Genomic DNA, 26,403 nt, shown 5'->3' with positions numbered 1-26,403 from the left:
CTTTCCCACTGCTTCCCATTTCTCAGTGAAGTAGGAAGGTCAGCGGAGAGAGGATGGGGAAGATGGTGATAGAAAGAGATGGTATGAAATAGGTACCTAGGACTGGGGTCAGCAGACGTTTTCTGTGAAGGGTCAGATAATAAATGTTATTTTTTGTGGGCCATCAGCTCTTGCTTGGGACTCTCAGCTCTGCCACTCTAGTGTGAAAGCAGCCCAGATGAGTAACCAGTGAGTGTGACCGTCGGTTGCTGGCCACTCCAGGACCGTGGGAGAGTGGATGGACTGGGGCAGTGCCACGTGACTGTCAGGAGTATTACAGGCTCATTTGAAGTTGTGTCAGTGAACTTAAAGTGAGGCCAGTTGACGCACTTAGCTCCGCAGCTGCAGAGCAGGTGGGGCTCTGTGCCAAGGCCAACTGAGTAAAGAACCATGAAGTGAGAGAGGGACCAGGGAGTGCTTAGTGTCTGATGGTGGAACTTCAACTGGCCAAGGAGGGAAGGGACGGTGGAAAAGGTGGTGGGGGAGGACTCTGAATCAGTAGAACAGAGGGCTTGTGCTGCACAGCTGGGCGTGGTGGGGGAGAGTGGGATGCTGGACACTGAGACTATAGAGGGACTGTGGTCACAGGTAGTGATGAGGATCGTGGAATGAGTGCCTGAGGTTGGGAGAGAGGTGGGGGTTGGTAGGATGGAGCGTAAAGGTTATTGGAGGGGACAGCCGAGAGGCCAGGATACTGGCAAAATACTGAAATCACCAATAACTAAAATAAGTTTGGAGTTAAAATCTTAAAGAAATGAGGCAGCATAACCCAAGAGTCTGAGATGACTGGAAAAAGAAAGGCTGGTAGCAGATATAATCTGATGTCATGAGATTCTGAACGTGGCAATGGAGAACAAAGACAGCTTACCAAACCCTCCAGACCCACTCGTACTAGGGTCAAGGAAGAAAGAAAAAATAGCCACTACCTGAGAAAGCAGTGTTCTCAAGAGACAGCCAGATTTCTGTAAAAGCAAGAAAGTGAAAGAAACTTTCGGAGAGATGGATGGGGATAGAAGAGGTTTTGCTGATGACTGGGTCTTGAGTTCCAGAGGGCACAGAAAGGGTTTTATAAATTGGACAAAAGTAGTGAGGGATGTAGACTTACCATTTTGTTTGGAGAGCTCTGTGGTAATTAGAAAGTGGGAGAGAACTGACCTGACCACTGGGCCAGTAAGATCCCCAAGACAGCTCTCCAGCAGTGTGGATATGTTCTCCCTATTGCCCTTCACACACTCCTCTCTCCACTGGACTTCTCTCCCAGGCATACAGCTCCAGTCTACTTGGATTCCTTTTTCTACAGTTTTAAGTGTTTTCTGACTTGTAGCCTTCATGTCCTCCCACCTGGGGATTGCCAGTTTCCTTTTAAGAAGTTTCCTTCCTGTTCCTTGCCTCAGCCAAAGCAGCAACCTCTGGCGATGTCACTTCTGTCTAGTTCACTCACATTGCTTAGACCCTTGGTTCTTAGATGTCAATACTCTAAAATCCAATTTTACTTTGATACATTGCTAAACAGGAGTGTAAGAATGAAAATAAATTAGGAGGAACTTGCATGCTGACTCATTTTAGACTTCAAAACTTCTGGATTCCTCAGGAAGTAAATTTTTACAATGGGCTACTTAAGAGAGAGGCTGCACTTTCTTGTTAACTGTTCAGCAACTTTAAGTGAAGGGAGAACAGCCCTCGGGCAGCTGGTGAACAGGGAAGGACTGGCAGTGCTTCACCCTGGGCCCCATCAAAAACAGGTGCACTTTGTGGATTCTCCCAGGAGGCCCTGGAGGCTTCCATAACACCCCCATCCCCCATCTCACACTCCACACTAGTTCTTACAGCATATTCCATGTCGCTTGGTAATTAGGAAGAGGAAGGCTTAGTCTCCCACAGATACAAGAATATTTTCTTGATGAGTGTAGTATCTTGCCACCAACTCAAACACTTAGAGGGAAATGGTGGCACAATGAAGAGAATATAAAGGTGTATAAATATTCCATCATTTCTGAGGTGTAGGAAGGAGGAATTTCTGTGATTTTTTTTTTTTTTTGTCACCATGGGATAGATGACCTAGTTGTCATCAGACTGAGACATAGTCAAATTAAACAGGTGAGCACCCAGACACAAACAAGAATTTCTTGCTTGTACAGAGGAGCACTACATGCCCAGGGAATCCCTGCTTCTTGTGACACCTGAAGGAGGGTAGACGGCTTAGAGGAGACGGTTACTGTACAGGGTTAGGCTAGACGACCTTAAAGAAATATGCTAGGGTACTCAGGATCTGTGCTCTGAAGAGGTCTCTCTCTGGTCCACTTCCTGGAAACTCTCTCAGCCCTGCCACAAACCTCAGTGTGTTCTCATCTGGATATGAGTCATCCCAGTTGCTATCTAGTCACTACATTAGGAACAGAGCTGGCATTACAAATAGTCTTGACACAGTTTTCTTCCCTCCTAACAGCCAAGAAAGCAGCAGTGAATTTACTTGGTGAAGAAAAGAAGAGCACCTAACTGCTGACTGGATGAGACCTGTCTGCCCTCTCTGTACCTGCCTATTAGCGCTTGATGTTATATTAGGGACTGTGGTATAATCATTTTAATAATGTTGCCTTGGAAACATTTTTGATATATTAAAAAAAGGAATGTGTGTTTTTTTGGTTTCTTTTGCTTACTTTTACTGTCTATATACATAGGGGGCATTTAAATTTAATGCAATGGGCAACGTCCAAATTTTTGGAAAATATATTTTGCCTCTGGGAAGGAAAAGACATGTGTTACCATCCTGTAGGAAATAGAAACTTGAAATTCTATATCCCACAGGCTTTGTACTTCAACAGGCTCTCTCTGCATGCATTTTCTCTGTACTTCTATTTTAGGATACTCTTTAAGGTTCTACTTCATGTAATGTACAATTTTGTATGAAATGTTTTTAATGTATTTGTGCATACATATGTGTAGGGAAATGTTATTGTCTGACTGTGACATGTATAATGCTCACAGGGAGCGCCTGCCAAAAGCTGAAGGTTCCAGTGTGCTGGTGTGATCTGTTAAATAATATCTCAGAAAATTAAAAAAACAAATACTGATATTTCCAGTGAATAGTTAAGTGATAAATGAAGTTTATCACCTGGTTGTTTCGCTAACTTTGTAGCAGCTGAATACCAGAATAGATGTGTAAAGCAGTCACTTTGGTGATAGATGGGGAAATGTACACACACACACCAATAATACACAGCTCCCAACTTCCTGTAGAACTAGTAATGTCTTGTGGCCTTTAAAAAAAAGCCGATTATAAACTTTAGATTTGTCTGTTTTAAGATGCTATAACGGAAACCATTCCTGGTTTCTTCTTCAAAGCTGAGTAATATGTTGGTTTAGTCTTGTTTCTTTACTAGTCTTTTTTTTTTTTTTTTTTTTGAAACTAGCCTAAGGAACCTCTAGACTTTCCCACCTCTGATTACAGGTATGTTCTTGTTTCTGTCATTAGCAGCTACATGCTAATGACACCAGGCTCTTAGACCAAGGCTGGGAGAATGAAAGGATGATCTAACCTATATAATCCAGTTGACAGTGAAGTCAAACTGCTTTCACCTTCTTTCTCTGGCCTTTAAAGTCAAACAAACAAGAGGCCTCCCTGGTTTAAAGTTCAGTCATTTGTGGTCCATTTAAATGCCTTCATCTTTATACTCTGTTTTGATAAATTGCAGATAACCACATAGTTTAAGTACAGAACAAAAATTTAACATTAAGGTTTCTGGTTTGATCTGCCAACTCACAGGAACTTCAAAAACTGAGCATCCTTCTGAATTAGACTACACTGACCAAACAAAACCAATTATAACAAAACAAGTTTAATTATCCTGTCTGTAAAATACTTTTTAAGGCAAAAAGGAGATAATTAGCTCTCCTTTGGATAACGGGTAAGATCATAATGAAATCTCGTGATGTAAAAAATACCAAAGATCTCAAAAATTAGGGACAATATCAGCTAAATATTTTAATATGGATCACATTATTTTTTTCCTGTAAGACAGTGGTAATCATAAGGCATCTTATTAAACTTACCTTAAAGGAAAAAAAAAAAAAACTTAGAAAATAAGCAATTAATTATCAGCAGAAAATCAAGCCTTAGATTAAAAAAAAAAAGTTCCTCCAGGAGTACTTAAGTTCCTTTCCCCACAATAAAGTACACTTTTCTTGGTGGCAGAAGAATGAAAATTAGCAACTTCTAGCATACAGAATATATAATCAGGTTGTCAGCATGTAGAATATATAACTTTCAGTATACAAAATACCAGGCAAGAGGGGGAAGCGTAAAAGTTACTATTGCTCATAACTACTTACAGGCTGATACCAGTTTAAAAACTGCTATAGTAAGAAAATATATTCTGAATGCAATTATTTTGTCCTTACAGCTTTTTCCTGCAGTGCATTCTGTAAGAAATTTAAGTTCCTGTTTTTGGCAAAGTGTACATACTAATGACAGAAGTTAATGAGTTGAGCAATTGTGTCTGTTTAAATTTCCCAGATAACATATCGCCATGGCTAGAGTATTTGAAAAACTAATTGAGCCTGTGTCTGGCTAGAAGACAAGCATTTATGTGTACATGAATGGTGTTTCAGGGGTAAAATCAAAGAATCTCCCCAACAGTTCTTCCCTTACTTGAAAGCTTTCAGATCAACAGTTACTGCTACTCTGGGGAAAGTTTTCTATCCATAGCCTGAAGAAAATGAGCATAGCCATTAAATAAGTTATCACCCATCCTGAAGATGTGATATATTAAATGGAAATGGATGTAAATAAACTTCTGTTATCTCACTGAACTGTTATGTTTCATTTTATTTTCTGGGGCTTAAGAGAATCTAGAATCATTTAAGCAATATCTGAAGTAAAATACAGGTAAATGAACCTTAAACACTGCTGTTCATTAATCCCATTCTTTACCTGGCCTGTAGTCATCCCCTGGTGGTTACTACCTGTCAGAGGAAAAACTCCCAAAGGAAAACAAACGTGAAAAGCTTTTAGCAATAATTAGCACTAGATTTAAAAGAAACCTAAGTTGCTTTCTACTGCATATTTCGTTACACCCAGTCTCCTAGAAGTTGGTTGCCTGTAAGTACATTTTGATGTAGCAAACACTTCCTGCATGTGCCTGCAAATTACTCTATACTTAAGAAGAGACCAAGGAAGGAGGAACTTGAGAATTTTATCAAAAATGTCTGCTTCTGGGGGGCGCCTGGGTGGCTCAGTCGGTTAAGCGTCTGACTTCAGCTCAAGTCACGATCTCACGGTCCATGAGTTCGAGCCCCGCGTCGGGCTCTGGGCTGATGGCTCAGAGCCTGGAGCCTGCTTCTGATTCTGTGTCTCCCTCTCTCTCTGCCCCCCCCCACCCCCCGTTCATGCTCTCTGTCTCAAAAATAAATAAACGTTAACAAAAAAAAAAAATTAAAAAAAAAATGTCTGCTTCTGGAGGGCATGCTTTGGTCAGCTTTGTCTTCCACATCTGCTTTTACATGTCTGTATGTCTAGAATCATGGTGTCTAGAGTGAGAGTTCACATCCTGAGCCATCAGATGATATTAAGTTATATGTAGTACAGTAGGAAAGTGATTATGTTTGAGAATGACCTTCATTAAATCTTTTTCTGGCTCTTTATTACAATATTAGCTTATAAGATCTATAATATACATCTCAGAGTATTAAGAACAATAAGAAGGTTCTTTGGTTAGATCAGTTGGTTTTCAAACTTCAGTGTGCATTGGAATTTCTCTGCAGGGGAGGGGATTGTTCTAACAGATTGCTGGTCCCATCCAGAGTTTCTGATTCAGTAGGTCTGGGGTGGAACTGAAAAATTTGCATTTCCAATAAATCCCCAGGTAATGCCGATGGTCCAGAAACCACACTTTGAGATAAAAACCATCGGGTTAGACAAACGCTACCTCTACACTTAGTATACAGTGGTTTTTAGATCTGTCTGCATATTACAATCACCTGAGCAGCTTTCCAAAAATGCTGGTATCTCCCTCCACTACCAGAAATTCTGGTATCTACTGTGATACCCAGGTGCCAGTATGCTTTTAAAACTCTAGGGTGATTCTAACATGTAGCCAGTGTTAAGAACTTGTAGAAACTACTACTGGGGTCAAGAATCCCAAGGTCTGCAGTTTACCTTCGCTCATATTGGTTCACCAGGTCTGTGTTTCCTAATGTTGCTATAACACATTGCCACAAATTTAGTGGCTCAAAACAGTATAAATTTAGTAGCTTACAGTTCTGGAGATCAGACATCCAAAAGGGTCTGCATTCCTTCTGGAGACTAGGGGAGAATCCATTTCCTTGCTTCTTTCAGCTAGAAGCTGCTTGCATTCATTGGCTTGGAACCCCTTAGCACTCTAGCTTCTACTTCCCTTTTATAAAGATCCTTCAGATTACAGTGGGCCCACCTGGATAACCACTACTTTCTCCAGCTGAAGATTCCTAATCACACCTGCAAGGCCTTTTGCCATATGAAGTAATATTCACAAGGGGGTTTTTTTGGTGGGAGAACAACACATTATTCTGCCTACCACACCTAATCTCTTTGGTATAGACATTTCATTATAGGGTGCCTGCATGGCTCAGCTGGTTGAGCATGATTCTTGATTTTGGCTCAGGTCATGATCTCACAGTTCGTGAGCTCAAGCCCTGCATCCTGCTCTGCTCTGGGAGCACGGAGCCTGCTTGGGATTCTCTCCCTGCCTCTCTGCACCTCTCCCACTCGCACTTGGTCTCTCTCTCTCTCTCTCAAAATAAACAAACATTAAAAATTTTTTCATTATAGGGGCACCTGGGTGGCTCAGTTGGTTAAGCATCCGAATCTTGGGTTTCAGCTCAGGTCATGATCTTGCGGTTTGCAGGTCAGCCAGGCTCTGTGCTGACAGTGTAGATCCTGCTTGGGATTCTCTCTCTCCCTCCATCTCTCTCTGACCCTCCCCTGCTTTTACTCTCTCTCAAAATAAATAATAAACATTAAGAAAAAATTTTTTTCTTTATAAAGTCACCCGCAATATCAAAATAATCACAAAGAACAATCTTAATGTTGTGAGGGAACTAAAAATTTAAAAAAAGGAATAGTGAAAAAACACCTTATCTTCTTTCAGGTGAAAGAGATTGTCCTCCAGAGATAGTAAAAGGATTTCTGGAGTGGGGAGGACACAGGCAGAGTCAAGGGAGGGAAGTTGTAATAAAAACTGGATTGACTCAATGGTAAGACCCATTTCCCCCACTCCAACTTCTCCCACTGGACGCCCAGGTCTTTATCCTCCTTGGAGCTTGTTGGACTCTAGGGAACAGGTCAGTCTAAGAAAAAACATTTCTGATCTTGGAAATTTCCCTAAAAGAACATCTCACCCAGATATCCCTTTAGTAAAATTCAGTCTGCAAACCTTTCTTATGTGCTCAGAACTTCTAATCAGCTTTTTGGTTTGTCACTCAAAAAGCCATCAATCTACAACCAAAAAACCCTGGTCTAAGGAAAGCCACTTAATATGACAGGGATCAAAATAAAAACCACAACCACCGCCAACGAAATGAAATCGAAAACAAAAGAATATAAAGCATACCCCCTGAGAACAAAATGCTAGAAAAAGGTAATATTCAGATAACAAGAAAGCTTGAAGAAGCTGAAAATATAAGAAAAATGAACAGTTCAATAGAGGGGTTGGAAGACAGAGCTGAGGAATTCTAGGAAATAGAATATAAAGACAAAGAAATGGAAATAAGAGGAAAAAAAGATGAGAAAATTTGTGAGCTAGTCCAGCACATCTAATATCCAAATAAGGAGTTCCAAGATCAGAAAGAATTCCACTGATGAAATTTTCAAGAAAATTCCCAGAACTGAAAGACACAAGTTTCCAGATTGAAAGGCCCATTAGGTAGGTACCCAGCACAATAGACAAAAAAGTCCAAAGCCACACTATTGTGATATTTTAAAATATTGAGATGTTGTGAGTTTCTTTTTTTTTTTTTAATTTTTTTTTTTAACGTTCATTTATTTTTGAGACAGAGAGAGACAGAGCATGAACGGGGGAGGGGCAGAGACAGAGGGAGACACAGAATCGGAAGCAGGCTCCAGGCTCTGAGCCATCAGCCCAGAGCCCAACGCGGGGCTCGAACTCACGGACAGTGAGATCGTGACCTGAGCTGAAGTCGGACGCTCAACCGACTGAGCCACCCAGGCACCCCGAGATGTTGTGAGTTTCAACAAGAAAAATGTGAGTCACAAAAGATCATTAACTAGAATGACTTGGACTTCCCTTCAGCTAAAACATTAGTCAGAAGACCACGATGCAATGTCCTTGAACTTCTGAAATAAAATGACTTTCGATTCTAATTCTATACTCAGCCAAACTGTGTGAGGGTACAATGACATGCAACGCCTAAGAACATTTACCTCCCTTGCATTTTTCCCAGAAGATCCTGAAGATGGGCTACAAACAAGGATGTAACCCAAGACAGAATGCACAGGATTCCATAATACAGGATGCCCAAAACAGCAAAGCAGTGAAGCAGGTCACTCTGGATGCAGAGTAAAGCTGTGCACTAGGCCTAAAGGGTAACCAGTAGAGATTAGAACCAGGTAAAATGCTCCAGAAAAGACTTCTTTAAAAAGATGAATTAAACGGACATGTACAAACTCTTTAAAAGGATATTTTTTGACAGCTGATACTGTGTGGTTGAGTTAGTGATAAATATTTAAAAAACTAATAAAATAATTAGATCTATGGAAAACACAAATCCAGAAAACAAAAATAACAAAAGCATACTTCAGTGTTTCTCACTGTAATGTGCATAAGAATCCCTTGGGGACCTTTTCAATTCTGGGCTGGGGCCAAAGATTTTGCATTTTTCACAATTTCCCAGGAGAGACCAGTGCTGCTGGACCCCTGACCACACATTTGAGTAGCAAAGTATTGCATGGTTCAGCTATGAATGGAATACAGGATAGTAATGTGAACTCTGAATACTGATTAAAGTTATGAAATAGAGTGGTAGGAGGGAGAGACCAGTGCTGCTGGACCCCTGACCACACATTTGAGTAGCAAAGTATTGCATGGTTCAGCTATGAATGGAATACAGGATAGTAATGTGAACTCTGAATACTGATTAAAGTTATGAAATAGAGTGGTAGGAGGGAGGGATAGGAAGCATACATTGGGGGGTAAAACTAAATCGTTTTCTTCAACAGATAGAAGTTAATGCCTAAAAAACAAACGGATGCCTGGGTGGCTCAGTCTGTTAAGCATCCGACTTTGGCTCAGGTCATGATCTCATGGCTCATAGGTTCGAGCCCCACATCAGGCTCTGTGCTGACAGCTCAGAGCCTGGAGCCTGTTTCAGATTCTGTCTCCCTCTCTCTCTGCTCCTCCCCTGCTCATGCTCTGTCTCTCTCAAAAAGAAACATTAAAAAAATAAATAGAAAACACACAAAAACTAGCTGGCTCTTTACATTATCTATTATACTGATAACAATAAAGTCCTTAAAAAGTGGCCAAAGGAGGGGCGCCTGGGTGGTGCAGTCGGTTAAGCGTCCGACTTCAGCCAGGTCACGATCTTGCGGTCCGTGAGTTCGAGCCCCGCGTCGGGCTCTGTGCTGATGGCTCAGAGCCTGGAGCCTGTTTCCCATTCTGTGTCTCCCTCTCTCTCTGCCCCTCCCCCGTTCATGCTCTGTCTCTCTCTGTCCCAAAAATAAAATAAACGTTGAAAAAAAAAAAAATTAAAAAAAAAAAAAAAAAAAAAAAGGCCAAAGGATGTGAACATAACTCACTGAAATAAATACAAATGGCATTTCAACATAAAAATACCTGCTCAGTGTTGCTCATTAGAAAAGACTGTATTTGGGGCGCCTGGGTGGCGCAGTCGGTTAAGCGTCCGACTTCAGCCAGGTCACGATCTCGCGGTCCGTGAGTTCGAGCCCCGCGTCGGGCTCTGGGCTGATGGCTCGGAGCCTGGAGCCTGTTTCCGATTCTGTGTCTCCCTCTCTCTGCCCCTCCCCCGTTCATGCTCTGTCTCTCTCTGTCCCAAAAATAAATAAACGTTGAAAAAAAATTTTTAAAAAAAAAAGAAAAGACTGTATTTTTTACTTGATTGGCAAAGAAAAGTTCAATTATGCACTGACTGCAACAATGTGAAAAGTTCAATTATGCACTGATTGCCGCATTACAGAAAGAGTCCCGAAACCTTTCTGACAATCCCTATTGCCCCATAACCCAAATAATTTTAGACTCTGGTCATCTTTCTGTGACAAATCTTTTTTTTTTTTTTTTTTTTTTTTTTTTTTTTTTTGAGAAAGACAGAGACAGTGTAAGCAGGGAGGGGCAGAGAGGGAGAGAGAGAGCATTGCCAGCTGCAGAACCCGACGTGGGGTTCAAACCCCAAACTGTGAGCTCATGACCTGCGCTGAAACCAAGAGTCAACACTTAAACCGACTGAGCCACCCAGGCACCCCTGTGACAAATCTTTTAAGTTGACTGCCCCAATATCCAGTCTCCACTTTCTTCCTAGGCTGACTCCATTTTCATGACTCAAAAAGCTATATAGTCACTTTCCTAGCCTCTCTTGCAGTTCAAGATGGACATGAGCCACAGTTCTTGACAATGAGACTTAAATGAAAGTTGGCTGGGAGGGATTTTGAGAAATCTTTAGCTTTCCTAAATCAGGAATAAAAGTGTCTGGCACAGCTAGGTTTTCATTCTGCCTTGAAATCTGATGTTCTATCAGCCCTTTTATAAGCTTGAGACAACAAGCTGTTAGAAACATGCCATGGATAGTGGAATGGGAAGATAGGAGGGCATCACTGAGCAGCTGAACCAACACCTGTAATACCTTTGGGTTTTATGTTATTCCAAAAAAAGTAACTCCTGCTTACGTTTCTCATTGTTTTGTTACATAAACACATTCCTAAGTAATAGATCTTCCCAGAGGGCTACTCTGAATCTTGTTTTGCATAGACTGCCCCAATATTTATTTGTAAATCAAATATATAAACTGCTATACTATTATGTTCACTATAAAATGTATGAACAACAGAAATTATTAAAGAGAGAAAAGAGTAAAAATTTGAATACTTCTTCCTACACACCCATGGATCACCTTCCTACAGCCTAGGTGTGTAAGTCCATTTAAAACTCTGAAACTCTGGATTCACTTATTTTGTCATCAAGTGGAATTTTTTATCTCAAGCAATAAAAACAATGAAAATGGGATTTACTGGAAGAATATAAAGTATAGTTTACAGAATTCACAGAAGAGCCAAAACAGGCCTCAAGAACAGACTTAGGATAACTCAAATCTGTAGACCATCAAATATCTTAGCTTCCATCATCAACTATATGTCTGTGTTTCTACTCCAGATTTAAATTCCTGAAAAATAAACCATTGGTCTGGCTTGGGTCATACCCAGTGGTATGTCCTATAATTAATAGCCCTTCCAGAAGCATATGGAGTCAGAGAAGACAGTTCCCCAAATGATGCTCAGACAAAAACAAATGGCTGGATAGTGATTCTCTTAAATCTTATACAAAATTACCACTTTCAGAAATAGTGCTTTGGAATAAAGTCAGAATCACCAATCCAATTTAGTGTTTTGAGAAAAAGTATATCTCAAGGTGTTAAAGCATAGGTAGTAACATTAACTCCAATTAAAATAACGTTCTGGGGCACCTGGGTGGCTCAGTCGGTTAAGCGTCTGACTTCAGCTCAGGTCATAGTCTCGTGGTTCATGAGTTCAAGCCCCGCATTGGGCTCTGTGCTGACAGCTGAGCCTGGAGCCTGCTTCAGAGTCTGTGTCTCCCTCTCTCTCTATCCCTCCCCCACTCACACTGTTTCTGTCTCTCAAAAATGAATAAATGTTAAAAAAAAATATTTTTAAATAAATAAATAATGTTCTGAAGCCTATAAAACAAGCAAATCTAAAGCTTAAACACCAGGATTTTCCATGTCAAAAAACTAGTAACTGAACACTTGATGACAATTGATTAAAATGATCTGTAGACTAGCTGTTCATAAACGTCCAAGAGGATTTAGCCATTTTCTTCTAGTTTTAAGCTCACACTAAGACTCATTTTATTCTCTTTAATTACCTCTTCTACTAGCATTAGTTCATAGGCAAAAGCTATTAAAAGTCAGTTTCAAATTTTATTTCACTAACTTAAAAGTTGAAGAAAATGTGTATTTCAAATCTTTAATTAAACTCATTATCTGAAACATGTTACACACAGGACAGATACAGAATTTCAAGTAACTGATGGTAGAATCCATTGTCCACTTAAAAATATGCTTCTTTCTTCCACAAAAACTCTCCATTGAAAGGCAAAGAAATTTTCTTTTATACTGTGTAAGAGCTAGATGGAAACTTCTGATGTAAATTTATTTCATTGTCAGCTCTGATGCTGAAGCTGGGAGGCACAAATGTCCATAGTTTGATTAAATGATGCAAACAAAAAGCTTCTGTTTCTCTTAGATATAAATTAGAAGCCTTCGTTCACGTCTCTCACAGTAGTACCACATACTTGATTCTCATCCCCGATCACTTCTTCTTCTTTCCTTTCCCTTTTTTACTTCCCTCTCCTTGCTGAAGACTTTGGTCACCACCTCCTGTTTTTTGTGTCCTTGTTTTTAGTTTAGGTATCATTTCCGCTGCATACAACATTACTGACTTACCTAGGAACCAGAAGTTAGGCTTAGTGTACAACTTAAGGAATAAGACATAAAAGCTCATTAACTTCGAATTAATCATAAAGGTCAACAAATTGTCACATCAGGAGAATGACAAGGATTAAAAAAAAAAAGAGTATGAAGACATGACTTGCTCAAGTGTGAGCCTTTCCTAGAGAAAGGGTTCTAAGAACTACAATGAAATATTTAAGTGAACAAAATAAAAATTTAAAACACAAATTTTGGTCTTGGCTCTAGTAACTGACTTCAAGATCAAAGGAGAATTAATCTAAATACAAAAACTGGGAAACAGAATGAAGACATCATTGTTATCTTAAGCTACAGAAACACAGGGCTGCTTAATTTTGTCAATGTCATCAAGCTACAAAAGATGTCATTCATATGCCCAGATGATTTATGCCTGCAGGTACCCTCTCTGTGCACCAAATAACTCTTCAGGCTCTAGTAGCTACTTTCAATACACTAAGCTCCTCATTTTTTCTCTCTTTTTACTTTCTAACTATTTTCTTGCTAGAAACAGGGAGAAAAATGTTTTCAATTTTTTACTTATATTTTACTTACTGGTGAAGTCAAAAGTTTTTTGTTTTTTTTATCTTTTAAGAGATAGTAAAGGAAGATGTCAAACCGAAGAAGAAATACACGGGAATATACTACCTGTTACTCTGGAGTCACAATCTTGTTTCCAGAAATATCTACTAACCTGGACAGGTTTTAGCATAGAAAAACCAACCTATGTTAACTAAACTAAAAACAATTTAGTTGTCAGCTTGGGATTATTGTGACAAGAAGGGAATTAATAGCTCCATTTAAAAAATTATAGTTTTTAGAAATGAAGAATTCAGAAAAGAATCATGTGTAAAAAAAAAAAAATTCATCTTCCCCAAACTAAGAATTAATATTTTGGGATACTGATATCCAATTGTGTTTGATTACTGTTGTTGTCTAAGAAATAAAATAAGAGATAATGCTACAGTCTTCTCTGACCACCATCCCTGTGTCCCCACTCCCTGCTCACCATTAGGTTAATTACTATTTTAAGACTGGGGTTTTCTTACAGTCCACTTAAAATACATTTACATATATAATAATCAATAAGCAATGAGACATATATATCAATAAACAGTAATATTTTGTATTTAAATGTACCTAGGTGGTACCACACTATGCATTTCTCTTGCTTCTTTCACTTAGTATGGCTTTTTAGATTAGTTTTAGAAATTATCACCAGGCCCCAGAGCCTCTAGGATCTGAAATGGCATAAACATCTGACCATTCAATAATTCTACACTATTAACTTGGGAATAATGATGGACTTGCAGAGGTTCATAAAATGTTCACAAAACAAATTTTTTGGAGAAACCAACAGGCTTCATCACATTCTCAGAGGTCCTTAACTTAGGAGAAGTTAGAACCACTGTTTTCCTCTCTTTAGCAGTAGTCCTTTTCTAAATTAATCTGTAGAATGCCAATTATGATTTTTACCTTTCAAAAGGTCAGTTTTAGAACCTGTTTTGCAGAGTACAGGAATAAGCTGTCCCCAAACTTTGTTTATTCAGAAAAGCTTACGTGATGGAAACTGTACGAGACAGAGGCTGCCATCTTCCTGTTTGAGCTGGACCCGGACTCGGCCCCTGTACTGAACATCACGATTCCATTCTCTAGAGTACATTTTATTTTTCTAATGTGAAAAGGCAAAACAAAAACAAAAACAAAACAAAAAACAAAAAAACAGGCTTTAAGAAAGTTATTACATCAATGAGATTGAGTAGGAAAAATAGTGAAGAAAGAAACACCTCTTACCTCAAGGAATACGTTAAGTCCAACTGCTGAGCACACATCTTGAATCTCAGTAGCTGTAGGATTTTCAACAGCCTGAACAGTTAAAACAAAAACACTAAACAGCTTACCGTAAGTGGCTACTGCTGTATTGTTGGGTGAATCATTTCAAATACTACGATCACAATACCTATCAAAACCTTAGGTTTCCTTTTCATTAGGTACAGTTTTTTGCACTGTAATTTTAAAAACTCCTGGGAATAACACTGATTCATACTTGTGTGTCCATCCCCTTCCAACAGAACATGAACTTCACAAAGGCAAGTACTGTTTTATCACTATATTCCCAAGTTATCTGGTATGAGGCTTGGAGCATAGTAAGTGCTAAATGAATACTGATTAAACAACTATTATAGGTAACAACCGTTTTAGAAAATGGTTTGGTAGCGTCCACTAAAGCTAAACATATGCATTCTTTATGGATGGGCAATTCCACTTCTAGTATATATCCACAAAAAATGCAAAACATGTTCCCTAAAAGACAAGCTAAAGAATGTTGACAGTAGTAGTATGTGTAATAGCCCCAAACTAGAAGCAACCCAATTATCCATCAACAGTAGAATAGACTGTGGTATATTTATACACTTCAACACTACAGAGCAGTGGTTTTCAGTAAGGTAATTTTTCCCCTCTGATATTTACAATGCTAGGAGACATTTTTAATTGTCACAGGAGTCAGGCAAGGCACTGGTATCTGGTGGGTAGAGGCCAAACATGCTGCTAAAAAACCTAAAGTGCACAGAACAGCCCCCACACAAGAATGATCTGGCTCAAAATGTCAGTGGTGCTGTTGTTGAGAAACGCTGCTACAGGGCAGTGAAAATTAACAAACTATACTAAAAAATGTGAATAAATTTCTTAAGCTTAAAGTTCAGTGAAAAAAGACAGACACAAAAGTACATAGTGTATGTAATGCCATTTAAATAAAATTTAAAGGGACGCCTGGATGGCTTGGTTGGAGGAGCATGCGACTCTTGATCTTGGGGTTGTGAGTTGAAGCCCCACGCTGGGTGCAGGGATTACTTTAAAATAAAATTTAAAGGGGCGCCTGGGTGGGTCAGTCGGTTAAGCTTCCAACTTCAGCTCAGGTCATGACCTCGCAGTTGTGGGTTCAAGCCCCGCGTTGGGCTCTGTGCTGACAGCTCAAAGCCTGGAACCTGCTTCAGATTCTGTGTCTCCCTCTCTCTCTGCCCCTCCTCTGCTCATGCTCTGTCTCTGTCTCAAAAATAAATAAAAACATTTAAAAAATAATAATAAATAAAATAAAATTTAAAAAATAAAGTTTAAAAACAAAATTAATATATTGTGCTGGAAGTCAGGACAGTGGTTATCCTTGTGAGTATGAGGAGGGGGCAGTGACTGTGAGGAGACAAAAGAATCTTCCTAGGTGCTGAAAATGCTTTCTTTTTTTAATTTGGGTGCTTGGTTACCCATGTGTGTACTCGGTCTGTGAAAATTAATCAAGATATACACTTAAGACTTATCTATATTTCTGTATGTATCCTATATGTCAATAAAGTTAAAAACCAGTTATTCTCCAAGTTATGTGAGACCCTGCTACCAGAGGCCTCTGTCACATTGGCTTGATGTCAGGCATTATCCTGAATCAGGGCTTTGGTATAGTCTCTTTTACTCTGGGGCAGCAAAGCAGACCTTCCTTTACACATATCTAAACAACAAAATGGGAAATATTAAATAACACAAAAATAATGCATCGCTTCAGGTCACTTCCTTGAATCTGTCATTAGATTACAAAACATAAACAGGGCTTTGGGGCGCTTGGCTCAGTTGATTAAGTGTCCCACACTTAATTTCGGCTCTGGTCATGATATCACGGTTTCATGAGATCGAGCCCATCCTCGGGCTCTGCACTGACAACATGGAGCCTGCTTGGGATTCTCCCTCTCCCTGCTTCTCCATCCCTACCCTGCTTACTCTGTCTCAAAAATAAACAAACATGAAAAAGTAAAACCTAAACAAGGGAAAAATCCTATTTTTAACAGCTGCAACACCCTACTTTTTAAAAGTATTACACTTTACCCCTAAAAAAAAAAAAAAAGATAATGGACATAAACTATAAAACTCAACACATCTAAATTCTCTACAAGTCTTTTTATTTTTTTTTAAATTAAAAAAATTTTTTTAAATGTTTATTTATTTTTGAGACAGAGAGAGACAGAGCATGAACGGGGGAGGGTCAGAGAAACAGACACAGAATCTGAAACAGGCTCTGACAGCTCAGAGCCTGACGTGGGGCTCGATCTCACGGACCGCGAGATCATGACCTGAGCCGAAGTCAGATGCTTAACCGACTGAGCCACCCAGGCGCCCCTCTGCAAGTCTTTTTTAAAAACGCAGTTGCATTCTGGACATATACAATAATGTAAGCTTGGTTTCCTTTATTAAGGGCAAGGTTTTCACAATCTTGGTTTAAAAACCAGTAACAACATGCAAACCCTACCCCACCCATCCTCTTTCAAGCACAGGCTCATGAAGAACCATTTAAAAAATCCCCCCAGCTAGGAATTAGAGCCTTTCTGGTTTCACCACTGTTAAGCGCCTCAATTCTTGGCAGCTGTTCACTTCAGGTCCTACACAATACAGTCCAGTAAAAGAAGCCCTTGCAGCCCTAACAGTACAACCTCTCAGAGCCCCTCAAGTACCGAGGTGGCAGCCCATTTACCTTGCTTATGGGGATTCGCCTCCCCTCCGCGATGGTCTTCTTGTTATTTAAATAAGCGGGATAGATACAAATGAATCTGTCACAGAAGGAAGCACAGCTAGTATCAGCAGAGCAGTATTTCCAAAAACTCATTCATTCTTTCATCACCAACAGGACTGCCAGCATACCTGTTATTTACTTAGTAGTTTTTCTTTAAATTGTCTCCCTTTTACTTAACTTACCTAAAAAGTAAACTTTCGTTTACTACTTAGAAAACACCACTTGCCAGAGAAGGTTTAAAACCAAACTAAACCAATGCCTTCACTGTTCAGTTAGCTACAGCTGCCTAGAGAACTTCCCGAGGGTGGGGCCTGCTGTCACACAGAAACTACGGCACCAGAGGTTTTAAAAGACTGTGAAGAACCTGAACGAACCTTCCTGAACGTAACAAGAGAACAGATTTGTCACTTGTGAGTCTGTTACTCAATGTCTGCCCACGTCGCACCCAAGGTCCTTTGTCTCAGGTACAGGCAGACACTGAGCTACCCAGAGTCGGAATTTCGAGGACCTACGAAGAGCCTGGCGCTGCTGGCCTCCCAGAGGAACCGACACCCGGGGAGCGGCCCGGAGCCTGCGGCCGGAGCCCAGCTCCCCGCCGCTAGCCTTTCTCGGGGGTGGGGAGGGTGGCGCAACACCCGCGGGCTCGCGGCAAGCCCGTCCCTTTCTCAGGACCCACCTGTCCTGGTCGGCCGGGGACCGTGCAGCAGCGCAAGCCATCTTCGCCCAGGCCCACACAGCGCCCGCCCACGGCCTCCGGGCAGAAAGCCTGCCGGTAATCGGCTCTGAGATTTCCCAGGCGACTCCGTTTTCCGGCGGAAGTCCAGCCCACCTCCCCGCCTACGCTTCCGCGGTTGTTCAGTTATCATTTGTTCCGGCATCTGTCGCTCTGCACTAACGTATGTAGTTTCTGACGTGGCGTTAGCACCTCACTTATCGCGAGAGGATCCACGAAAGCTTCGAATTCCTTCTCTTGTCTTGTCAAAACCCGAAGTTTTAGAACCTTACGCTGTCGCTAAAATGGGGTTAATATTTTACGCTCCTTCACATCCAGTTTCACACTGAGTTTGAATGGTGTTAGCTACCCTCACCCTTAGGTGAAGGCTGTATACCGCGAGTGATCTGTCTACACAGATCCGAGTAGACGAGGAAATGCCTCTTATGTTTAATCTTGATCTGCTCCTGGACCCCACAGCTTGCTTGTTTCCAACTTGGCAAATACGTATGTTTATAGTGGTGAAACAAGATAAATTACTGTTTCAATAAGACGTCTAAATGTTAAGAATTTGACTATACACCTTTTTAAACTACTGAAAAACACCTTCTACCTTACAATTCATTATATTTTTTGCATACCTTAGGTTAATTGCAAAGCACTATTTCAGCATTTCCGTTCTTCAACTAAACACACCTTCATTCCTATTCTAGTAGCTGCTGTTTAGTCCACACCAACAAAGGCACTTTTCAAAGGTAAGTATTCTTTATTACAGATCAAACAAACAAACAAACAAACAAAAATCCTCCCCAAAGCTTGAATCTCATTGAAGTTAGTTAATGGCCATTCAGGCTAATGATGGCTGAGCATAATGCCCATCTGGTCCTTCTGGAAGCCCCTGACTTTTCTCCACCCCCTCAATTCCTGCCTCTCAATCTTCCTTGTAGTTTCGCAGTACCGGATTAGTTTGGTGCTGATGTAAATACATCAGTCTTCTTTCTTGAAGTGTACATGATTCCTGTAAAAAGAGCTTCATGCAATGTGACCAACAAAACACAACAGGGATGAAATGAATCCAAGCTTTAAAATATCTACTTTGCCTGTTTTAAGATTTATTTTCATACTTTAGTTGCATCATGAAAACTCAAATACTTTTCAGAAAATCAATATTTTATATATCATATGGAAAAAATGGGACATGAACAAGGTAGCCTGAGGTTTAATACATACAGTAGCCTACTCACCATAGGGTTTTCTTAGACCTATGTAAATACTTGCAGACAAAAAGGCCCAATATTAAAATTGGTTATGTTTCCTGGTTCCTAAACACTAAGGGAGTTAATGATGGAGCTGATATTTTTGAGTGCCATTCTGTGCTAGATCCATAACTTCTATTTAACTCTACACTATAGTTGAAATATCTTACAAGCAGGTTGGTTTAAAGGAGGATGAAGTTGCATGTGGAAAATTGTGAAAATGATGAAAGGGCTTTAGAGATTGATGGCACTAGTTTTCAAATCTAATTTTTTAAATAAAGTTTATTTATTTCGAGAGGGAAAGGAAGCGTGAGTGGGAGAGGGAGAGAGAGAATCCCAAGCAGACTCTGCACTCCCAGTGGAGAGCCTGACATAGGGCTCAAACCTACGAACCCAGAGATCATGACCTGAGCCAAAGTCCAATGCTTAACCAACTGAACCATCCAGGTGCCTCTCAAATCTAATTCTTATCAAACTGTCTTCCTTTTCCTTATTTATATGTGCCACTAAATTCAACCTGTCAACCTTGGTTGAGGCTACTGGGTAGGGATGGGGTTCACAAAGGTGGAAAGAGAAGACCAAGATGGGCAAGAGAAATTTTCCTAAAATAGTTGGGAAGAATTGAAAGCAGGAGGAAGGGATTGAAGAAGAGATATGATATATATGTGTGCATGGGCAGGAGGGGACTGGTAGATATGTAAGATGATCTGTGAGCTTTGACAGAAATGTGATTAGGGGAAGAATTGGTGGATTACATATCTGTGCTACAAATCACTGGATGGCTTCTATTGCATTCAACAAGGACATTTTGAGAAGCTACTATGTGCCAGCTACTTTACGAAGTGTTAGGGATACAGATAAAAATAATAAAATAGCTCTTGCTCGAATTTCTCACAGCTCTAAGGGGTGAGACTGTTATGCATACAGGTATACCAGGGCCATCCCAGCCTGCACTGAGTCAATGAGAAAACTCAGGCCAGCCTGGCTAACTAAGGGGATGGTCTGTCTGTTTCACTTGTCTATTACAATGTAACAAAACACTCTAAAAGTTAGTGCTTTAAGAGAACAGTGTATCCAGGGCACCTGGGTGGCTCAGTTGGTTCAGCCTCTGACCTGCTCAGGTCGTGATCTTGTGGTTTGTGAGTTCGAGCCCCACGTTGGGCTCTGTGCTGACAGCTTGGAGACTGGAACCTGCTTCAGATTCTGTGTCTCCCTCTCTCTCTGCCCCTCCCCTGCTCATGCTCTGTCTCTCTCTGTCTCTCAATAATAAATAAATGTTAAAAAAAATTAAAAGAACAATATTTCCTCACAAAACTGTAGTTTGGGTAGAGCTTAGCTGGAACAGCTGATCTCTGTTCCACATGGCATCTGCTGGAGATAGAAAGTCCCAAATGACTTCTTTACTCCTATATCTCTGCCTCGCTGGTATGGTTGAATCAGCTGAAGGGTTGCTGGTACCTTACTTTTCCTGTGGTGTAGCATCTCCATATGGCTAGGCTGAAATTTGACAAAGCCTCTCTCCTTGATCAAACTTCTTTAGATAGTCTCCTCTGAGCTCTTGTCTTGACTGGCCTTGACCTTGGCCCGTGTTCTTGTTTTTTTTTTTTTTTTTTTTTTTTTTTTGCCTGCCTATCCCAGTTTTAGCAAGAATGCTGCTAAGTTAAATGTATCAGTCAGGGTTCTCCCGAGAGACGGAACTGTAAGATATATAGAGATATATGAGATTATTATAGGAATTGGCCCACACCATGGAGGCTGAGATATGCCACAATATGCTATCTGCAAGCTTGGAGAACGAGGAAAGCTGATGGTATAAATCAGCCTGAATCCAAAAGCCTGAGAACCAGGAGAGCTGATGGTGTAAGTCCCAGTTAGAATATCTGAGAAACGAGATCAGATATGGGAGGACAGGAGATGGAAGTCCCAGTTCAAGAAAAGAGAGAGAAAATGTGCCATTCCTCCCCTTTTTTTGTTCTGTTTGGACTCTCAACAGATTAGATGATGCCTGCCCATATTGGTGGAGGCAGATATTTTTTACTCAGTTCTCTGATTTGAATGCTAATCTCTTCCGGAAACATATTCACAGACACACCCTGCAATGTTTTAACAGCTATGTGGGTATCCCTTAGCCCAGTTAATTTGTCACAGAAAATTAACCATCAAAGTAAGTATGTTGAGCACCCCCCTACTCTTGTTATCTGATCACTCTCAATATCTGATCAAATTCCTCATTCCCATCTCTGATAGTCCTTGGCCTGTCTTCAACAAGAATTTACCCTTAGAAATTTTCCATCTACTGAGGCCCTTACTCTGCCCTTTGGTTATAAATCTCCAACTGTCTTTGCTGCATTTGGAGTTGAACTGATCTCTCTCCTCTAGTCCAGTATCCCTATTGCAGTAGCCTTGAAGTCTTCCTTACCATTTTAACAAGTGTCAGAATAACTTTTTTCTTTAACAACTGCCTCATAGCATGGTAGTTTCAGGGCTTCTTACATAGTGGCTATCTTCCTGCTGATGGCACAGTAGAAACTACCAGGCCTTTATAATGTCTGGTCTTGTAACTTCTTCCACATTTTATTGGTCAAAGCAGTCACAGGGCCAGCTCAGTAATAGATTCCCACATTGCAAAAAAGCATGTGGGATGGCAGATACTGTGCCATCTTTGAAAATATTATCTACCATAGTGTCAGAAGTTAATTTCTTTAAACAAAAATTTTTTTAATGTTTATTTATTTTTGAGAGAGAGAAAGAGAGAGAGAGAGACACAGACAGAGTGCGAGCCGGGGAGGGGCAGCGAGAAAGAGGGAGACAGAATCTGAAGCAGGCTCCAGGTTGTGAGCTGTCAGCACAGAGCCCAATGCTGGGCTCAAACAGTGAGACCATGACTGAAGTTGGTTGCTTAACTGACTGAGCCACCCCAGAAATCAATTTCTAAAGACACAGAATCTGCCCTAGGATAACTAAAAGTTAAGTTCACCAACCTGACCTAACGAAAGAGCTTTCAATCAGGGGGAAAACACAGAGCACAACATGGTGTTTATGAGTAAGATTTGCTTACATGCCACATCCAGTCTCTGTTGGATTCATATCTATATCTTGGGATGGGAGGGTAGACTAGAGGCAAAATCTTTTTTATAATAAAACTGTTTCATTAAAAATCCTTTATGGCATTTGAACACAAGCACTCTTATGGGAAAATGTTGATACTGAGTGGTAGATAGGTGCTCTTTTCATTTCTAGAGGAACATAATGCAATGTCTGGGCACCAGGAACTCCTGACAGTACAGTCCCCATGTAGGCACCACTAAGAGTCTGACTGGTGTCTGATGGAGAGGGCCATTTTAGTAGATATGGTTGATCTGAAGTTGGTGTTCAAGCCATAGTATGGCTTCGTCTCTGCCCCTGCAAAGTGAGAGAAAGGAGATGACGGGAAAGCAGCATCTCATGACCGAGATGACATGAGAACATGTATTGAACTGAAGACTGGAGATCAGTAAGATTCAATATTAAAAGACAGAGTTGTGGGAAAAAGACACGAAACTGGACTTATGCCAGTATAATTTCTTTATTTCAAGGATAAGAACAAAACCCTACAATCACTAAGTTAGGAAATAAGAGTTATGTATAATGTAAACAAAACTCAGACTGATATTTGAACTTCTTAGCCACAGTAAACATTAGAATTTTTTTTGTTTTGCTTTTAATAAGTTTATTTATTTTGAGAGAAAGAGTGTGAGCAGGGGAGGGCCAGAGAGAGAGGAGGAGAGAGAATCCCAAGCAGGCTCCACACTGTCAGCACAGAGCCTAACATGGGGCTTGAACTCATGAACTGTGAGATCATGACCTGAGCCGAAATGAAGAGTTGGACTCTTAACTGACTGAGCCACCCAGGCACCCCAAACGTTTTTTGAGGAAAAAGAATTGTGACCCAAATTATCCTTTGTGTGACAGCAAAAGAAAACAACTTTAAACGAGCAAGGATTTAGAAAGTATATCCTTAACTTAGCTTTTCTGGAAAAAAGGAACTATTTAAGGACATAGTCCAGTTAAGGCAAATCATATTAACATGAAGAATTGAAGATAGTGAAAGGCATGTAATACAGAGGAAACAGTGGTGAAAACTTACATCTAATTTATACTTAAATTCAAATAAATATTGATAGTGTGATGGTGAAGCCAGTTGCAATTGTTATGAAAAGATTCTGAAAAATAAAAATCAATGAGTACATTAATACTGGAACAGAGATTTTGCAAAGAACTTAGGGTTCCAACTGAAATAACGTATCTCAGTTCTAAAATCATTTTAACTGCTGCATCATTAAGGTTTTCATATGACCCTGACTTCTCATTTTGCTGCCTCCTCTTTCCTTTTGTCCTCTCCTATCTCTACTCCTCAGCCCCCACCCCCCCCCCCCCCCCCCCGCCATTGCCTGGGTACCCCGAGAATCCCAAGATCTTGCCTCTCATAAGCAAATCTGTTAAATTTTCTCTAACCCTCCCTCCAGGCTTGGCTTTATAGATCCCAAACCCATGAAGGTCCTCAGCTATAGAAAAGGACCGCTGAGAGCCTTCCTTTAACAAGGTCCACCCTGTCTGGAAGGAAGTTGTGGTTTCAAATAAAAACAGCTCCTTTTGTTTTGTATAGACCACGTCACCTGTCAAACACTGAGTCTCACTTGTTTTCATCGTTTTTTTATTTTCCATTTGTAATTTCATACATTTGATACTAAATCATTTGAAATTTAAAGAAAGTCATGAGTGATATTAATCTCTTTTTCATTATATTTGCTACCTTTTATCCAGAACTATACTGTCTGACATAAATTTGCATTAACTACTTTCTTTACATTTGCCTGTGCAAGTGTGGTTGTACTTGTAGTTTTATCCATTCTGGATCATTTTAGTGTGTCTTTTATTAATGGCATATAGTTGGAGGACTTTTTTACTTGACTTCAATCTGAGAATAATTATTATATTTGTTTAATCCATTTATCATTTGGTACTGTTCTGTCATTTTATGCTTTGTGGCTAATTCTCCCCTATGTCTCCCATTCTTTGATCTTGTTCAAGTGTTCTTAGTTGTTGTCTTTGGCTAGTGGTTTGGGCGGAAATTTTAATTTTTTAACATTGAGGTTACCATTAAACTAAAAAATTGACTTTGTATTTTTCTAAGTTAAAAGTAAAATAGGATCTATTGACACTGCCTACATAAAACTAGAAATTTAGCATGCTTTTATGTCTTCTCTACCTTGCAACTCGTTTCCCAATTTGGGTTAGAATAATCTGGAATTTAATGTTTAAATTATTAAACATTTCATCTTTTCAGTTTTATGTGGACATTAACACTGAGATTTATTATCACTGTGGATTAGCATTATCAGATTAACTACAATTATTAACACATTTATTCAGCTTGAAAAGTTTTATTGCTCAAATTTTGTTTCCTTAACACTTTTCCATTTGTTTTAATTGTTTGGGCAGCAGGAATACTATGGCAAAACATCTCATGGTTTCTAGTTGCCCAATGCTTTCAAAATGCCCCTCATGGATTTGGAGAGTTCATGTTTTATGAATCCAGCTTCCTCAATGGAGAAAACAAAACTTGAGCTCCCAGACTCTATATACATGTGACGTAGCCTCTGCCAATCATGTCCACTCCAGCAAGACTTCAGTCCTCAAATGAGCAGCGTGAGGAAGATGTATCACATGTAATCTTGTTTTACAGTGGGTATGGTGTCAGATGGTTCTGGCGTTTAGGGGAAGCAAGTGGATCTTTACTGAAGCAGTTTCACAGATGGTTGGGTATCTTTTCTGCTGTGGGGCTTCTGAGAATGATTTTCTGGCCCTCATACAGATCCCGTGAGCTACCTAGCATTCGTTAAATGAACGTCTTTTCTTTTAGAGGTCTTGTTAACAGCTGTAAGGATCCTAAGTGATACAAGTATTTCAGATAAATTAAATGTTAATTCGGCTGGTTTCAAAATTCTTAGGTAATATTCCCATTCCCTTCCAAATACTGCACATATTATTCTATTGTTTTTTTCTTTTTTGGCATTTAGCATTGCAGAGAAATGTTACCAATCTAATTTTTTCTTTTTCTTTTTTGTAGGCAGCCTATTCCTCTCTCCTCACAAATGTTTTTTAGAGTTTTCTCTATCTTTGAAATTAAAAAAAACTAAGGTATGTCTAAATGTGGTTTTCTGTTATTTTCAAGTTAACTCAGCCTAATGCTACAAGATATTTCAGTTCTAGCACTCAATCACCAACCAGAAATTTCCTTTGTGACTCTTATTTCAAATTGATTGGCTCAGTTCCCCCCCCCCGCCCCCCCCACCGCCCCTTAAGCCAGGCAAGTCTTTGGTCACTAGCTGGTTGATGATGAGTCTCTCCTGGGGCAAGTATCCACCTCTGGTACAAATAGCCATAGTCAGGGTACATGGGCTGTGTACATGATTCAGTGGTCAACAGTTGGGCTAAGTGCTTAGATTCCAAAAGGTGGTGTAGGTACCATTTAGCATCATTGTCAATAGTTACTTTTCACTAATGTTGCTTTATATTCAATGGTCACCTTCACTAGTATACACCATGATGAGTATTTTTAATTAAAAAAAGTAACAATCACATAACTTAAAATAAGTGAATATTCACAAATGTAGAGAAAGAGTTATCCTGAATATCAGAGGAAAGAAAGTGTATTTAGCACCAAGAACAATACAATACATGTAGAACATACAGGTTGAAAGAAGCATCAATGGTCTAACAAAAACCAGAATATAATTTTAGAGACCATAGGACAGAGTTAGGAGAATGGCAGGAAAATGATGTGGTCTGTACAGGAGTTAAAGTCCATACTTTTTTAACACTACAAAGTAGTATTTTAAAGTCAACATAGTATGAGGGAATTAGACGTTAAAAAATAATTTATATTCTCTATTTCAGACACTTTTGAAAAATTATTTGCTAAATTTTAATAATATGACTACTCAAATATTCTTCAGCTCTTGGCAGCTTACCTTTTGCATTTCTGGCACTCTGTTCTTTTTGTATTTTAGATACAAAAACACTACGTGATAACCTGAATTCAGATAATAGTGCAGCTGGCTCCCATCCTCAGCAAAAGCCTCATCCCTTGCCTTAAC

The 26,403-nt window shown here is 39.9% G+C and overlaps 2 protein-coding genes across 4 annotated transcripts in view; one reads left to right on the top strand and one right to left on the bottom strand.

The window, feature by feature from the left end:
- Positions 1-4,848, top strand: part of REEP5 (receptor accessory protein 5) — a 35,633-nt gene extending 30,785 nt beyond the window's left edge. For all 3 annotated transcript variants that reach the window (XM_030326453.1, XM_030326444.2, XM_030326461.1), the window contains one exon: positions 2,486-4,848. In XM_030326453.1, the coding sequence (XP_030182313.1) occupies positions 2,486-2,535 (50 nt within the window). In that variant the 3' untranslated portion in view covers positions 2,536-4,848. The remainder of the gene's footprint in view (positions 1-2,485) is intronic.
- A 7,337-nt stretch (positions 4,849-12,185) lies between these two features.
- Positions 12,186-18,091, bottom strand: SRP19 (signal recognition particle 19). The gene is made up of 5 exons (XM_030326433.1): positions 17,973-18,091; positions 17,258-17,333; positions 14,539-14,610; positions 14,305-14,416; positions 12,186-12,723 (listed from the first exon to the last, which is right to left on the bottom strand). The coding sequence occupies exons 1-5, from the start codon at positions 18,011-18,013 to the stop codon at positions 12,590-12,592; spliced, it is 435 nt and encodes a 144-aa protein (XP_030182293.1). The 5' UTR covers positions 18,014-18,091; the 3' UTR covers positions 12,186-12,589.
- Positions 18,092-26,403: the final 8,312 nt, after the last annotated feature.

Source organism: Lynx canadensis, chromosome A1 (assembly GCF_007474595.2).
Source record: "Lynx canadensis isolate LIC74 chromosome A1, mLynCan4.pri.v2, whole genome shotgun sequence".
In the NCBI taxonomy this organism is placed as follows: domain Eukaryota; kingdom Metazoa; phylum Chordata; class Mammalia; order Carnivora; family Felidae; genus Lynx; species Lynx canadensis.
Note: the sequence above shows the minus strand (reverse complement) of the source record. Positions and strands in the feature narration are given on the sequence as shown.